Raw genomic sequence first — 17,700 nt, forward strand, 5'->3', positions numbered from 1 at the left:
TGAAGCACACACTTCCTTATAATTTTATGTAAGTTTATTAACAATGGAGTTCTTAATATCATTTCAAATTCTACATGAATATGACTGTTATCAACAGTACTTTTATTTCTTTTCCTTTTCTCAACAAAAATTTGTTTTTATAAGACTTATGGTTAATTAAACTTGAGTCACCTATGATTCCTGTTTGTGTGTTGCTGTAACTTCCTAAGCGTTAAAATACATAATGGCATATAGCTTTTTTCTATTAATTTTATAATTTAACCATCCCAAACTCTTTAATCGTGCAAGGTAATAGGAACCAAGAATAAATAAAGTCTCTAGGTAATTCAGAGCAACTCACATAAGAGTCACCACTATCTCCATATTTCCAACTCTGCTCTCTGCTCCTGATTGACAGGGAATCACAGTTATCCCTCCTCCTCTGGTTCTCCACTGGCCCATCAAAACGTGGCCAAAAGAGTAGGAGGATCATCTGTATGGTAGAGAATCAACATCTGTAAAGTTGAGATTGGGCTATAGATGCAAATGGACAAAAATATTTGCAAAGTAGCTTCACACACCTCTGAAAAGTCATTTTAACTCTTTTTGTTCCAGATAAGTGAGCAATCATTGCCATCGAAAAGGAAAATGGTAAGAATAAAGCTCACGTTATATTTTATCTCTAGATTTGTTAAATAATTTTCTCTCTTACCTGTTTAGAGTAGACCATCTGTCTGTAAAAGTGTATCTGTTGCATTAAGTTCATAATACGACTTTCAGCTTTCTTTTCTTTTTTTTTTTATTCTTTTTAAAATTTTATTTATTTACATTTTGGCTGTGTTGGGTCTTCGTTGCTTGCGTGGGCTTTCTCTAGTTGCGGCGAGTGGGGGCTACTCTTCATGGCGGTATGCAGGCTTCTCATTGCAGTGGCTTCTCTTGTTGTGCAGCACGGGCTCTAGGCACGCTGGCTTCAGTAGTTGTGGTGCGCGGGCTCAGTAGTTCTGGCTCGTGGGCTCTAGAGCGCAGGCTCAGTAGTTGTGGCGCACAGGCTTAGTTGCTCCACAGCATGTGGGATCCTCCCAGCCCAGGGATCGAACCCGTGTCCCCTGCATTGGTAGGTGGATTCTTAATCACTGTACCGCCAGGGAAGTCCCTCAGCTTTTTTCTAATACTAAGAGGACCAAATCAGACAAGGCTATTTGTAGCATCTTTTAATTGTGTTAAATAAAGCTTCTACAAGTGAACCTAGTTGGTTCTCCTTACATATTTAAATTTAATTTTAAAAAAAATTTTATTATTTATTTATTTATTTTTGGCTGCGTTGGGTCTTCGTTGCTGCACACGGGCTTTCTCTAGTTGCGGCGAGCCGGGTCTACTCTTCATTGTGGTGCACGGGCTTCTCATTGCGGTGGCTTCTCTTGTTGCAAAGCACAGGCTCTAGGCACGCAGGCTTCAGTAGTTGTGGCACGTGGGTCTAGAGCACAGGCTCAGTAGTTGTGGTGCATGGGCTTAGTTGCTCCGCAGCATGTGGGATCTTCCCAGACCAGGGTTCAAACCCATGTCCCCTGAATTGGCAGGCAGATTCTTAACCACTGCGCCACCAGGGAAGTCCCTAATTTATTTATTTATTATTTATTTATTTTTTTTAAATTTTTTTTATTTTTTGCAGTATGCGGGCCTCTCACTGTTGTAGCCTCTCCCGTTGCGGAGCACAGGCTCTGGACACGCAGGCTCAGCGGCCACGGCTCACGGGCCCAGCCGCTCCGCGGCATGTGGGATCTTCCCAGACCAGGGCACGAACCTGCGTCCCCTGCATCGGCAGGCGGACTCTCAATCATGGCGCCACCTATAAATAGGGAATAGGGAATTCCTATTTATTTATTAGGGAAGCCCTATTTATTTATTTTTTAATAAAGGTGATTCTCCCAAATTTTCTTCAGTCTCTTTAAAGTTCTTCCCCATTATTTCCTATTCTTCTCACCTTGCTTTCAGATGCCAAATTTTGTTGTGTCAGGAAAGAAATCCCTATTCCACAATTTACTTAACTGCGTGACAATAGACAAGGTACTTAACCTTCCCAGGCCTTGGTTCCTTCATCCGTAAAATTGGAATAATAATAATTTCTGCCTCACAAGATTGCTTGATAAGATTAAGATGCTGTGGTTATAATTATTTACATATATGTAATAATTTAATGTATTTTAATAATCATAATTTTACCTCATTGAAAAGTTCTTTTTTAAGATATTGGGCATTATTTCTAAGCAAGAAGTTAAGAATTCAGCCTTTGGGTTTGTTTGTGTCTCTGAAAACGGAGTATATTCCCTTGGATCAAAATTCAAAAAGGTCTCTCACACAAAGTCTTCTTTCATCGTGTACCATGGCTTCCCAGTTCTCCTGTGGAGGCCCAGTGTTACCAGTATCCTGTGTGAGAGATATATACATATATATACACACACACATATATATATTTGCTTTCCTTCCTCTTTTACAGAAATGGTAGCATACCATACATGCTGTTATGTCCCTTATTTTTTTCACTTAATATATTTCTAAGGTAGTACATAGAAAATTTCTGCATTTTGGTTTACAACTACGTAAGTGTTGCATTTTATGGATGTACCATAATTTATCGTATATTAACATGTTTCCAGTCTCTCACTATTAAAAACAGTGCCACAGTGAATAACCTTATACATACGAATAAATACTTCCTTCTCTATATGTATTGGGGTGGCCAAAAAGTTTGTTTGGGTTTTTCCGTAAGATGATACAGAAAAACCCAAACGAACTTTTTCACCAACCCAGTACAAGTACACCTGAAATGTAAATTCTGAGAAGTGAATTTCTGGATGAAAAGCGGTGTACATTTTTGTTTTGACTGCTAGATTGCCCAGTAGAAATTCTACCAGTTCCCACCCCCAACAGCACTACAGGCTTCCTCACACCCGGACCAACACAGTGTCAGGAAATTTGTTAGCATCTATCAACCTGATAGGTGAAAAACGGTACTAATGTAGTTATAATTTGCATGTCTCTTATCAGGAGTGAGGTTGAGCATTTTTCATATATATATGTTTGCATTTTCTTCCTATTAACTGTCTGTTCATATCCTGTCCAGGTTTTTTATTGGGTTGCTGATTTGTATAAGTTCTTTTTGGTTAAGTGCATTCGTTTTGAAAATACGTTTGATGAGGTTCTTTTTAACTTTATTCTCTATGTTGTAACATACAAATATTACTTGAAAATGTTTTGTTCATGCTGAAATACGGAATTTATTAAGTGGATGAACGGCAGCCTATCCAAGCGATCATAATTAATACATTGCTGTCATCATTCATTCATTCATTGAACAAACATGTCACAGGCTGTGGGCCAGTGATATGGATACAACAATGGCATTATCTCCATTTTCCAGGGGCTTACAAATCTGGTGAAAAAGAAAAACACAGATGAAAGATTAGTAGAGTATGAGAGAGAGAGCAAGCCAGCAGGAAGTACAAAATTAAACTAACTTGCTTAGAGATTTGTGTTTCTATGACATCTCAGGAAATCAATTTATGAATGATGTCTCAAATTCAGCATTATTAAATGCTGAATTTAACAGTGGTTTTTATTTTTTTATTTTGTGGTACGCGGGCCTCTCACTGTTGTGGCCTCTCCCGTTGCGGAGCACAGGCTCCGGGCGTGCAGGCTCAGCGGCCATGGCTCACGGGCCCAGCCGCTCCACGGCATGTGGGATCTTCCCGGACTGGGGCACGAACCCGTGTCCCCTGCATCGGCAGGCGGACTCCCAACCACTGCACCACCAGGGAAGCCCTTTTTTTTTTTTTTTCTTTTTTGTCTGTGTTGGGTCTTCATTGCTGTGCTTGGGCTTTCTCCACTTGTGGCGAGCAGGGGTTTAGCGGTGCACGGGCTTCTCATTGCAGTGGCTTCTCTTGTTGCGGAGCATGGGCTCTAGGCACACAGGCTTCAGTAGTTGTGGCACACAGGCTCAGTAATTGTGGCTCACAGGCTCTAGAGCGCAGACCCAGTAGTTGTGACACACAGGCTTAGTTGTTCCATGGCATGTGGGATTTTCCCGGACTAGGGCTCAAACCCGTGTCTCCTGCATTGGCAAGCAGATTCTTAACCACTGCGCCACCAGGGAAGTCCTTAAATGATTTCTGACACGTATGTAAAGTCATCTGAATTACAGTTGAGCTCTACTGTGGTTTTCTTGGATATCCATAAATCGTTAGAAATCAAGAGATATCTGACCAGTTCTGACTGACCAGGCATGGGATGAGTGAGGCTGGGATTAGCTGGTCTACAGAATACTGAAGAGTTTCTCTCTCACAGTGCAGTGTGGACCTAATGTTACAAACCTCTACAATTTACTCACTGTTCATAGAATTAGAGCAATACTGCTTTGTGTGTGTGTGTGTGGCATTTTGTTTGTTTGTGGGTTTTTTTGGCTGCACCTTGTGTCATATGGAGCTTCCCTGACTAGGGGTCAAATCGGAGTCCCTGCAGTGGAACCACGGAGTCTTAACCACTGCACTGCCAAGGAAGCCCTTGTTTGTTTTTTTATTGTACTTTGTTTTAACTTCCTGATTCCCTTGTGTTTAATTTGTTTTAAATGTTCATTTATTTATTCAACATTTATTGCTTCAAGATACACATTTCAATTAGACTCAGTGACACTAACAATCAGGAAGCTAAATAGATCATCAGTTTTAAGCTGTCTGAAATATACATATCAGGGGACTTCCCTGGTGGCACAGTGGTTAAGAATCTGCCTGCCAATGCAGGGGACATGGGTTCGAGCCCTGGTCCGGGAAGATCCCACATGCTACAGAGCAACTAAGCCTGAGCACCACAACTACTGAGCCCGTGTTCCAGAGCCCACGTGCCACAACTGCTGAAGCCCGCGCACCTAGAGCCCGTGCTCCGCAACAAGAGAAGCCAGCACAATGAGAAGCCTGCGCACCGCAACGAAGAGTAGCCCCCGCTCGCCGCAACTACAGAAAGCCTGTGTGCAGCAACGAAGACCCAAGGCAGCCATAAATAAATAAATAAACAAACAAACCAATCAGATATACTTGAAACTGATAAATAGTAGTTGCCTTTAGGAGGGTAACTGGCTAATTGTGAGGGGATAGGTAAAGAGGGAGACTTACTTTCCATTATGTATCCTTTTGGACCTTTTGAATTATACGTTATGTCTATACATTACCTATTCAAATTTTTTTAAGTTTTAAAAAAGTTAAGTTAGTAAATGCTCATTTCAAATATTGAGATAAGCAATATAAGGCTGATATTTAAATAATTAATAACACTGCCCTTTGTTTGAAATTTGAGTGCAAATTCCCTAACCTATGGCTGACTTCCAGTGTTAGTACAGAGATATAAGTGAGTTTGACCAAATGGAGAGGGCAGTCTTCTAAACTCAGAGTCATCGTTAAGAATGGCTTTGGCAGGGCTTCCCTGGTGGCACAGTGGTTGAGAGTCCCCCTGCCGATGCAGGGGGCACGGGTTCGTGTCCCGGTCCAGGAAGATCCCACATGCCGCAGAGCGGCTGGGCCCGTGAGCCATGGCCGCTGAGCCTGTGTGTCCGGAGCCTGTGCTCCGCAACGGGAGAGGCCACAACAGTGAGAGGGCCGCGTACAAAAAAAAAAAGAATGGCTTTGGCAGATTATTGCCAATACTCTCATTCAAGGTTGCCATATTGCTATAACCCATTGGTAAATCCTACTCCCTCAGAGGGACTGACTAGGAAACTTATAAATTTTAGCCTGACCTGGAACGATAACCTTTGCTACATCACAGCCCAGTAAGAGTTCTAAAATAAAATTCACTGCAGGGAAAAGATCAAGCTTAATCAGACTTTGGTTTAGAAGATGGATCTGGATTAGAAGTATTGCTCAGAATGGAAAAGAGGCCTAAAAACATACAAGAAAAAATATATAAGGAGACTCACTTTCTAAAAGTTGACACTCTTGTTGACAGATGATATCAAAATCTGAAGTCAGAATGTTAACATCAGGAAGTATGTTTCGGAACATCTCCAGGGGCACAAGAGAAGAATCTCTTTGCTTGGTGGGGGTTAAAGGTGGTATGCCTTTTGTGGATGTTGACTGCACAGCACCAGGCTGGGTGGGACTGTCTCACTAAGCTGCAGTGTGGCAGTGACACAGCAATGGTGGTCATTCTTGGTCAGGGTGGATCTTATGGGCCTTCTGATCAGTCCCTGAGGTGCTGGGACTTACCAAGGGGATTAAGTGCAGGGTAGAGTCAACCTGAAGGGCTTGGCTGAGCTGGAGGAAGTTGCCCCAAATGATGGGGTAGTCTGATGTGGCTTCTGCAGGTGGTACGGGATTAGGAAGATCTGCTGGAGAGTTCTAGGTAGGTCTTTTCAGCTGCCCTGGAAGGGTGGTGCCTAGTATGTCCAGGGTGTGTTGCAGCATCTCAGATCCTGAGAGGTCCTGGAATAATCGGGAATAACCTTAGTGGAGTTAGAATCCCCATTCCTAAGACTCTTTGAGAATCATATCAGTCCAGTTAACGTCTGCTCGTTCAAGATATGGGAGCAGAATGCAAAGAGCATCCTTTCAAAGGCCTCTTTTCCTGGGAGATGGGTCACTGTGGATCAACATATTTAAATGTATTCAGAGACAGAGGCAATCTCATGACTTAATTGAGGAATCTCTGTTGGACTTACCAATGGGAACCTTATAGGAAAGGTTGAATCTCCAGCTTCTCATTGGGTATGATTTTCCCCTGCTTCCTTCCCAGCTCTTGGTAGGGAAGAATTTGCAGATGACCACAGGAGGGGCAGTGTAGTGTGGTGAAGAGAAGATAAACTTTGGAATCAGGCAAATTTGAATTTGAGTACTACTAACTCTGAGATTCAGGGGAAATTACTTACCCTCCCTGAACTTAGTTTCCTGTCCCTTGTCTGGAACTATCAGCTAGGCTGTCCCTTCTTGTTTTGTATTTTCACGAACACAATTTTTAAAAAGCAAATAAGGTCATTTAAAAAATAAATAATATATATAGAGTAAGATCAAACAGAGACAGAAACAAATTCTAATAAGTCCCTACGTGTTGAGTAGATTGCTTTTCTAAACTAGAAAAGTCAAAATCTAATCTGGGTATCAAAAGTAATAGTGTGGGTTTGGCATTGGGGTCTATGCATCATTACATCATACGCTCAAAGGGAAGGAGAATCAGAAATTGGACAAAAGCACCCTGAAACACATGTCTGGCTCTCCCTATTTCTAACTTGACAGCGTAGTCATTCAGCCCATTTTTTAAAAATTAATTAATTTTATTTTTGGCTGCATAGGGTCTTCGTTGCTGCGCGCGGCCTTTCTCTAGTTGCAGCAAGCGGGGGCTACTCTTCCTTGCAGTGCACGGGCTTCTCATTGCAGTGGCTTCTCTTGCTGCAGAGCACAGGCTCTAGACACGCGGGCTTCAGTAGTTGTGGCATGTGGGCTCAGTAGTTGTGGCACGTGGGCTCAGTAGTTGTGGCACATGGGCTCTAGGCATGCGGGCTTCAGTAGTTGTGGCACATGGGCTCAGTAGTTGTAGCACATGAGCTCAGTAGTTGTGGCACACAGGCTCTAGGGCGCAGGCTCAGTAGTTGTGGCACACGGGCTTAGTTGCTCTGCGGCACGTGGGATCTTCCTGGACCAGAGCTTGAACCCGTGTCCCCTGCATTGACAGGTGGATGCTTATTAACCACTGCACCACCAGGGAAGCCCTATTTTAGCTCTTAAGGTCTGCCCCCATGCTTCCTCCTTGGGCATTTCTGTCTCATGTTCTTTCCCCCTCTTTGAATGGATCCTTTTCCTACAGAGACCTCTAGGAGCTCTCCAGTGTAGAAGCCAGGTGACTTAAACCACTGTCTCCAGCATTCCCGTAGACCTCTTCAAGGAACCGCAGGTTAAGAACACCTGGGAAAGTAAAGCCATCCACCGCCCTTCCCTTGGTTTTGCTTGCTCTCTTTTTCAGATGATGAAACAATGTGACTCGTCCCCCATTCTGACCTACTCAGTGGCTACTTGTAATTGATTCATCTCAAGTTGCTGGTGTCATTTTTTTCTCTTTCCATTTAAGTTGACTTGTTCCTTTTTTTTTTTTTTTTTGCGGTATGCGGGCCTCTCACTGTTGTGGCCTCTCCCACCGCGGAGCACAGGCTCCGGACACACAGGCTCAGTGGCCATGGCTCACAGGCCCAGCCGCATGTGGGATCTTCCCAGACCGGGGCATGAACCCGTGTCCCCTGCATCGGCAGGCGGACTCTCAACCACTGCACCACCAGGGAAGCCCGACTTGTTCCATTTTTATCGCTGAATTTCTTACTTTGAACTACATTTTCTGTTCTTTTACAGTTAGTTGGGGTATACGTCTTAAATGTACTTAAGACACATTTACCATTTCATCATCCACCTTTGATGATCCCACAACTGGGATTAGAGGGTGTTTAATCTATTATATACTCTCGTAGCTCACTGTTTCCCCTTAACTGTTACAGAAGTGTTCTGAACAACTCTGTGACTATAAAACACGTAATTCTGAAGGGAAATTGTTGATTGCTGTCTCTACTCTTCTTCCTCCTGCTCCCACCCCCCAGGTTTCTTCTAAGAATAAAGTTGGGATTTTTGTTTGTTCTTCTGCCTTCATTTATAAATAAATCCTCTTTTTCTCTCTAACTGTAGTGTGACATGGCCACCGGTTGTGACAGACAGAGAGACCAAGAAGTTAATTTTAAAGAACTGAGAGCAACAAAAATGAAACCTGAGCTACTGAGTGGACATATCCCCGCTGGCCACATCCCGAAACCAATCGTGATGCCAGACTATGTGGCGTGAGTATCTACCTAAGTCCTTCTTCAAGGTAAAAATAGAGAGGTTCCATTTGGGTTTTCTCTTTTCTGTTTGTCTAGAAGTTAATACTCTGCTTAAAGTCAATTATATTTGAACAGTTGTTTGTTTCCTGGGAGGTAGTATATTGAATTGAAGGTACAGTATGGTCGTTGAGGAATAAGCTAATAAGCTGATTTCCTATTCCTCTTGTTTTAGTGAAAAAGTTATCACTTCAGTTTATTTTTTTTCTTCCAGTTTTATTGAGATATAATTGACCTATAGCAATGTATAAGTTTGAAATGTACAGCATAATGATTTGACTTGCATGCATCCTGAAATGATTATCACAGTAGGTTTAGTGACCATCCATCATCTCATATAGATAAAAAATTAAAGAAATAGAAAAAAAATATTTTCCTTGTGATGAGAACTCTTAGGATTTACTCTCTTAACTTTCATATGTAACATACAGCAGTGTTAATTATATTTATCATGTACATTACATCGCTAATACTTATTTATCTTATAACTGGAAGTTTATAGGTTTTGACTACCTTCATCCAATTCCCTCTCCCCCTACTTCCTCCCCCTGCCTCTGGTAACCACACATCTGATCTCTTTTTCTATGAGTTTGTCTGTTTGTTTTTGAAGTATAATTGACCTACAGCACTGTTAGTTCCTGGTGCACAACATAGTGAAATGTATATTTCTATACATTTCAAAATCATCCCCAGGATAACTCTGGTTATTATCTGTCACCGTACAAAGATATTACATAGTTATTGACTATATTCCCCATACTGTACATGTTGTACCTGTGACTCATTTATTTTGCATCTGAAAGTTTTTACCTCTTAATCTCCCTCACCTATTGCTTCACTTCCCCCACCCCCCACCCCTCTGGCAACCACCTGTTTGTTCTCTGTACCTATGAGTCTGTTTCTGTTTGGTTATGTTTGTTCAGTTATTTTGTTTTCTAGATTCCACATGTAAGTGAAATCATACAGTATTTGTCTTTCTCTGTTTGACTTATTTCAGCAAGCATGATACCCTCTAGGTCCATCCATGTTGTTGCAAATGGCAAGATTTCATTCCTTTTTTTTTTTTTAACTTTTCATTTTGTATTGGAGTACAGCCGATTAACAATGTTGTGATAGTTTCAGGTGCACAGCAAAGGGACTCAGCCATACATATGCATGTATCCATTCTCCCCCAAACTCCCCTCCCATCCAGCCTGCCACATAACATTCATTCTTTTTTATGGCTCAGTAATACTCCTTTCAAACATTCTGTGTCTTTTGATTGGAGCATTTAGTCCATTTACATTTAAAATAATTATTCATAGGTGTGTACATATTGCCATTTTGTTAATTGTTTGGGAGTTGTTTTTATGGTTCTTTTTTGTTCCTTTCTTCTTCTTTTGCTCTCTTCCCTTATGATTAGATGACTATCATTAGTGTTATGTTTGGATTTCTCGCTCTTTTTTGTGTGTGTATCTATTATAGATATTTTTAAAATATTTATTTATTTGGCCACACCAGGTCTTAGTTGCGGCATGTGGTATCTTCATTGTGGCATGCAGGATCTTTAGTTGCCACATGTGAACTCTTAGTTGCGGTATGCATGTGGGATCTAGTTCCATGACCAGAGATTGAACCTGGGCCTCCTGCATTGGGAGTGTGGAGTCTTAGCCACTGGACCACCAGGGAAGTCCCATCTATTACAGATTTTTGGTTTGGGTTACCATGAGGTTTATACATAGCAAACTGTATATATATGTATGTATCTATCTGTGATTATTTTAAGTTGCTGATCTCTTAACTTTGAACACATTTTAACAACCCTATATTTTTGCTCTCCATCCCCAGCGTTTACTGTTTTTGACATCAAATTTTACATCTTTTTGCTTTGTGTCTCCCTTAACTACTTATTGGGGATATAGATGACTTTATGACTTCTGTCTTTTAACCTTCCTACTAGCTTTATAACAGGGCTGATTTACTACCTTTACTGTATATTTGCCTTTGCCAATAAGATTTTTTGTAATTTTGTAATTTTGTAATTTTTTGTAATTTTTTGTAATTTTCAGATTTCTAGCTGTGGCCTTTTCTTTTCTACTTAGAGAAGTTCCTTTAACATTTCTTGTAAAGCTGGTTTGGTGGTACTGACTCTTTTATCTTTTGCTTGTCTGTAAAACTTTTGATCTCTCCAACAAATCTGAACAAAAGCCTTGTCAGGTAGAGCAGGGGTCCCCAACCCCAGGGCCGCGGACCGGTACCAGTCCCTGTTAGGAACTGGGCCGCACAGCAGGAGGTGAGGGGTAGGCAAGCGAGCGAAGCTTCATCTGCGGCTCTGCATCGCTCCCCATCACTCACATTACCACCTGACCCATCCCACACCCCCACCCCGTCCATGGAAAAACTGTCTTCCATGAAACTGGTCCCTAGAGCCAAAAAGGGTGGGGACCACTGAGGTAGAGTATTCTTGGTTGTAGGTGTTTCCTTATCGTCACTTTAAATATATTATGTCACTTCTTTCTGGCATGCAGATTTTCTACTGAAAAGTCATGTGATAACCTTATGCCAGTTCCCTTGTAGTAAATTGTTGCTTTTCCCTTGCTGCCCAGGTTAAGGAAGTTTTCAGCTATTATGTCTCCAAATATGTTCTCTGCCCCTTTCTCTCTCTATTCGCCTTCTGGGACCCCTATAATGTGAATGTTAGTATGCATGATGTTGTCCCAGAGTTCTCTTTTTTTTTTTTCTTTTCTTTTTTCTGTTCCGCTTGAGTCATTTCCACTGCTCTGTCTTCCAGTTAGCTGATCCACTGCTCTGTATCGTCGAAACTACTCTTGATTCCTTTTAGTATATTTTTCATTTTAGTTACTGTATTCTTCAGCTGTGCTTAATATGTCTTTTTATTTTTTCACTCTTTGTTTAAAACTTTTAACTTCTCACTCTGTTCATCCATTCTTCTCCCAAGTTCTTTGAACATCTTTACAAGTATTATTGGGTAGTTTGCCTATTTCCACTTTACTTGGTTTTTCTGGAGTTTTATCGTGTTGCTTCACTTGGAACATAATTGCCTGTAGCCTAATTTTGCCTAATTTGCTGTTTTATTTCTGTGTGTTTGGTAGGTTGGTTTTGTTTCTCGACCTTGGAGAAGTGGCCTTTTGTAGAAGACGTCCTGTGTCTTCTATATGGCTATATGCTCTAAGGGTGTCCCCTGTGTGGGCTGCGTGGGTCCTTCTGTTGTGGCAGGCTGACTACTGTGGGTGGTCTGATAGGCATGGCCAGCCCCCAGTCCTGTTGGTTGCCAGGCCCTGCCTTGTGTGGAGGCTACCAGCCACTGGTGGGTGGAGCTGGGTCGTAAGGTTGCTGTCTATGGAGTCCTGAGGGGTCCCAGGGCTAGTGCTGGTCCATGGATGGGCAGAGCTGGTTTCCAAGGTTGGTGGTTGCAGGCCTGGGGATCCCATATCTAGTGTCAGCCTGCTTGAGTGAGACCGGTTCCTGACATGGCTGGCTGTGTGGGGTCCAGGTGTCTCAAAGCTGGTGTCAGATCCCAGGGCAGCTGGCTTAGGGGCCCAGAGTGTCTCAGCGCTGATGTTGGCCTTCTGGTGGGTGTGCTGGCGTCTGGGGGTCCCGTGACTTCAGCCTGCTGGTAGACAGGGCTGGGACCCAGGGGATCCTGGGGCTAGTACCAGCCCGCTGGTCGATGGGGCCAGGTCCTGGGGTCCTGGAGCTAGTGCTGGCCCACTGGTGGGCAGAGCTGGGTCCTGGGGTCTCTGGCTGCAGGGCCCAGGCGTCCCAGAGCTGGTGTTGGTCCTCTGGTGGATGAGATCCTGGCCCCATCCACCAGGGGGATCAGGGGATCTTAAGACAGCTGGCCTCTTGGTGGGTGGCACTGTGTCCCCACCTGGCTGGCTGCTTGGCCTGAGGCATCCCAGTACTGGTGCTGACAGGCTGGTGGGCAGGGCCCAGTCCCTTTGCCAGCAAGCTAGCGGGAGGATTACCGAATGGCGCCTGCCAGCACCAGTGTCCTCGTGGTAGAATGAGCTCCCCAACATAGCTACTGTCAGTGTCTGTGTCCCCAGGGTGAGCTCCAGTGGCCTCCTGCCTCTGCAGGAGGCTCTCCAGGATCAACAGGTGGGTCTGACCCAGGCTCCTTTCAGATCACTGCTTCTGCTTTGGGTCCTGGAGCGTGTGAGATTTTGTGTGCGCCCTGTAAGGGTGGAGTCTCTATTTCCCACAGCCCTCAGAGTCCCGAAAGTCAGCCCTGATGACCTTCAAAACCAAACATTCTCGGGGCTTGTCTTCCCAGTGCTGGGGAGCCCAATGTGGGGCTTAGACACCTCACTCATTGGGGAGACCCTCTGCACTTGCAGTTATCCTCCCATTTGTGGGTCACCCACCCAAGGGTATGGGTCTTGACTATACCGTGTCTCTACCCTCCTGTCCATCTGGTGGTGCCTACTTTATATCTTTAATTGTAGAAGATATCTTCTGCTAGTCGTCCAGTCTTTCTCATCAGTAGTTGCTCTGTAGATAGTTGTAACTTGGGCGTGCCCGTGGGAGGAGGTGGGCTCAGGGTCTTCCTCCTCTGCCATCTTGGCCACACCTCAACTTTGGTTTATTTTTTTTCCTCAGGAAATACCCTATGATTCAGACGGATGATGAACGAGAACGCTATAAAGCTGTGTTCCAGGACCAGTTTTCAGAGTACAAAGAGCTCTCTGCAGAAGTTCAAGCCGTCTTGAAGAAGTTTGATGAGCTGGATGCAGTGATGAGCAGATTGCCACATCGTTCAGAAAACCAGCAGGTGAGTGCCTGCAGCTGCTGGGGAGGAGTTCTGATAGCGGAAGGATGAACTCTGACTTCGTTTGAATTGTAGAGAAGGCATGACCATCTGCATCTGCTGTCTAGGAAGCTCACTGGCAGGGTGACAGTTCAAAATATATAATTTAATGTCTTTTGCCTTCAATTATTAAACAGTATTTTATTTTCTTACTTAAGTATAAATTTGCCTAACATACATACCGGGTCAATCAGGGTCCCAAAGGAGACAGATAGCACACTCTAAGGTAATTTGAGGAATTTTTATTTGAGGTAATTTGAGGAAGGTTTATTCACAAATGGTGGACGGGGGTGTAGAGGAGCTGCCAGTGGCCATGCATTCTCCAGGGTAAGTCACAGCCAAGCAGTTAGCACCCCAAGCCCAGAGAGCACAGTGGGTAGGGACGGAGAGTGGATCTGAGGCTGCATACATGAGCTACAGGGCTCATGCTTCAGACCAATAACCGTGATTATGGCAGAGAGGAAAACGAGGGTGGAGATGGCAGTCATAGGGGACTGAAGTGTTTTCTCTAATGTTCTGTCTTTTTTTTTCTTCACATTTTAATATCTGGGAAATCAGGATGCCCTCATAATCAATGGCATTTTTTACCTGACATATATTTTTTCATTGAGAAATAATTCGCATACCATAAAATTCACTGCTTTTAAGTGTACAATTCAGTGGGTTTTAGTATTTTCACAAAGGGGTATAACCATTACCACTGTAATTCCAGAACATTTTCATCACCCCCCAAGAAATAACCCATACCCGTTAGCACTTTTTCCCCATTTCCCCTCTCTCCAACCACTGACAACTACTAATGTACTTTCTGTCTGTATGGGTAAATGCAGTGATATAATATGTGGCCTCATGTCTGGCTTCTTTTGCTTAGCATCATGTTTTCAAGGTTCATCTATGTGTCAAGAATCAATATTTCATTATTTTTTGTGGTGAAATAATAATATTCCATTGTATGAATATACCACATTTTTTTATCCATTTATCAGATGATGGACAGTGGGTTGTTTCCACTTTTTTTTTGTTTGTTTCCACTTTTTGGCTATTATAAATAATGCTGCTATGAACATGTGTGTGTAATATCCTGTCCTTTTTAAAGAGAATGTATTCATCTAATCTATTTGTGTAATTGAAATTTTAAAAACATACAGCATTTTTTAGTAAATGTCAAATGTATGTATACATAATATATACACACATTTTTTATATAGATAGATGATGGATTCTTCTCCTGAGACCTGCATTAGTTGGGCATCTTTGTTTTGACCAGACCTTTAAGTGTACATTTAAATGAGTTGTAATTACAAGTCCTCTAAGCCAAATGTATAGAGTAGTGACATTTTCCCAGTCTTGGAGTGATGGAAGGGTGTTGGCTAAGAGATGCCAGTACCAGGAAGCAGGAGAAATCCAGCACATACTGCAGGTTCAGGGTCAGTTAGTACCATTTGGAGAACAAGCAAGGTCCACAGGTCCAAGAAGGGTGACCAAGTTTAGCTGCCCTCAAAGGAGTGCAGGAAAGAAGGAGCAGGCCCCAAGCGTCTGGATCACCGCAGATTGGGAAGAGCAAGCTGGTTAACAGACATAACGCTGAGAAACCTGAACGTGACGTGGCCTTTGAGCCCAGGCCCGGAGGCGTCGGGTGTGTAGGCTGTGTGTGCGTGGGCAAGGGCTCAGGCTTGTGGTGTGCGATTGGGGGTGGGAGGGTCCTGATTACAGCAGGTGCTGAGAAACTGAGTCCTCCCACAGTACTCCCACACAATCTCACAGTAGTCATTTCCTTTGGTTTTCAGCATAGCTTGGCAAGTAAGTAGCTAAATGACAGCCAAATGTAGTTAGTCTCGGTGTCTCCTCCAGGCCTTATCTAAAGTGGAGATATCAATTGTATCACAAAAGTGAACTTCTTCGCAGCCACAGGCTGAGTTTTGCGGTGGGCAAGAGTCTGCCGGCAAGGCTCACTCGTCCCCTAGCGCATCCCCAGGGAAGTGTCTCTGTGCCCAGCGGGCCTGCTGGGGGCATGGGTTCTCACACACACCTGCTCATGCACCCGTGAAAAATTAAACCATCACATGACTTTTCTAAGCCCATCCAATAGGAGTTTTGCTCAAAATAATCTCTCCGGTCCTCACCCTCCTAATTCAGTCTCTCTGACCGACTCTAGGATAGATTTTTACAGCTCTCATCTCTGCCTGCGTCTCCAGCACAGCACCCCTGCCCCCAGGCAGCTAGTTCAGTCCCAGGCCAGGACCTGTTAATGTAGATGACAACTGAATAACCAGGTTCATCTCACTGATGGCAAGCAGTCAAAACACAAACAATACTCATGATCTTAGTATGTAAAAAACATTGAAGAGTTAAAATATATTGGGAAAAGGATGTGGATTTGTGATGGAAAATGTTCTCAGGGGAAGCTTTTAGAACATAAATTATTACATTTTATTTTGTATTTATTAGGTGTACAGTGCTTCGCAATCTCCAAAGCATAGGTTTACCTGGATAAATGAGGGCATTGCTCTAGTAACCTATTTCCTTTGGATAGACTATTCAACCCTTTAACAAATTTCATATTTATTATTAAACTTAGAATAAAGTTGGAAGGAGCCTCATATTAGCTATTTCCAAAAGTTGAATAGTCTCAACTTGCCAAAGGGGATGAAAGTGCTACCTAATTATAGCTAATGTGGTTATTATGTGGCAAGCACTTTAGAAGGATCATTTCAAATAAATGAACTTTCTCACAACACTATGAGATAGTTATGGTTATTATTCCCATTTTACTGATAAGGAAACCAAGTCTTACGCTAAAGAGCTTGCCCAAGTCACACCGCCGGCAAGCAGTGGCACTGGAACTCGGTCCAGGTTTTACACGAGCAGGGGCCTCGCCCTACTGTTCATCCCTGGATCTCAGGGCCTGACCAAGAGTAAGCCCTCAAATATTTATCCAGTGAGTTGAATTTGTTCGTGTATGAATATTTTCATTATAGTCTTAGGTAAAAATTGTTTTCTGTTCTTATGCCCACTGTACTCTTGAGACATTCTTGAGATATGATGTGAGTAACTGCAAGTATTTTCGTTCACATATACAGTATATTATTTTTAGGAACATGAGAGAATTTCAAGAGTCCATGAAGAGTTTAAGAAAAAAAGGAATGTGAGTAAAACCATTTTCTTCTTTAAAGTGTATTCTTATCCAGGTACAGTGGTGACAGCTGACAGATTTTAGATTCTTGCAGCTAAAGTAGTTCTTTTTTTGTATTTCTTAAGATGCTACTTGTTAGGGACCATGGGTGGCTGCTGGGTGCCTTTTTTTTTTTTTAATTTACCTTTTGGCTGCGTTGGGTGTTCGTTGCTCTGCGTGCAGGCTTTCTCGAGTTGCAGCGAGTGGGGTCTACTCTTCGTTGCAGTGCACGGGCTTCTCATTGTGGTGGCTTTTCTTGTTGCAGAGTGCAGGCTTCAGTAGTTGCAGCACACGGGCTCAGTAGTTATGACACGTGGGCACTAGAGCACACAGGTTTCAGTAGTTGTGGCGTGTGGGCTCAGTAGTTGTGGCGCACGGGCTTAGTTGCTCTGCGGCATGTGGGATCTTCCCGGACCAGGGCCGAACCCATGTCCTCTGCACTGGCAGGCAGATTCTTAAACCCTGAGCCACCAGGGAAGCCCCTGGGTGCCTTTTCTTCTCGTCTCTGTCCTGAATACATTCTGCTGTTCTTGATTTAGGAGCCCAGGGAAATGAGCACCCATATAGAGCTCTTCACCCACATTTCATTCACAAAGATTAAGTTCTTTTACAGGTTTCTAATTCCATCCTTAACTTAATTGCACAAATTAGAGGATGGAGGGAGCTTTTATTAATCCATTAATTACTTTTTAATGTATTTTAATACTCAAGGGCGCCTCAGCTCTCTACTTCGACTCAATTTCGCTGTGAACCAAAAGCTTCTAAAAAATAAAATCCACTGAAAAAAATGTAGAGAGCTTACCTGTTATTCTTGTTAGGCAGATTTTGAAATCTGCCGCAGGAAAA

The 17,700-nt window shown here is 43.1% G+C and overlaps 1 protein-coding gene across 3 annotated transcripts in view; it reads left to right on the forward strand.

Moving 5' to 3' along the window:
- The window catches only part of MARVELD2 (MARVEL domain containing 2), a 28,434-nt gene that overhangs the window by 6,433 nt on the left and 4,301 nt on the right, over nt 1–17,700 (forward strand). For 2 of the 3 annotated variants that reach the window (XM_089908951.1, XM_022595850.2), the window contains exons 3-6: nt 595–630; nt 8,685–8,833; nt 13,475–13,646; nt 16,777–16,827. In XM_089908951.1, the coding sequence (XP_089765077.1) occupies nt 595–630; nt 8,685–8,833; nt 13,475–13,646; nt 16,777–16,827 (408 nt within the window). The remainder of the gene's footprint in view (nt 1–594; nt 631–8,684; nt 8,834–13,474; nt 13,647–16,776; nt 16,828–17,700) is intronic. The other variant, XM_089908952.1, reaches the window with a different exon arrangement.

Source organism: Delphinapterus leucas, chromosome 3 (assembly GCF_059928025.1).
Source record: "Delphinapterus leucas isolate spDelLeu-1000000601 "Yukka" chromosome 3, BTC_Dleu_Yukka2, whole genome shotgun sequence".
NCBI classification, from domain to species: domain Eukaryota; kingdom Metazoa; phylum Chordata; class Mammalia; order Artiodactyla; family Monodontidae; genus Delphinapterus; species Delphinapterus leucas.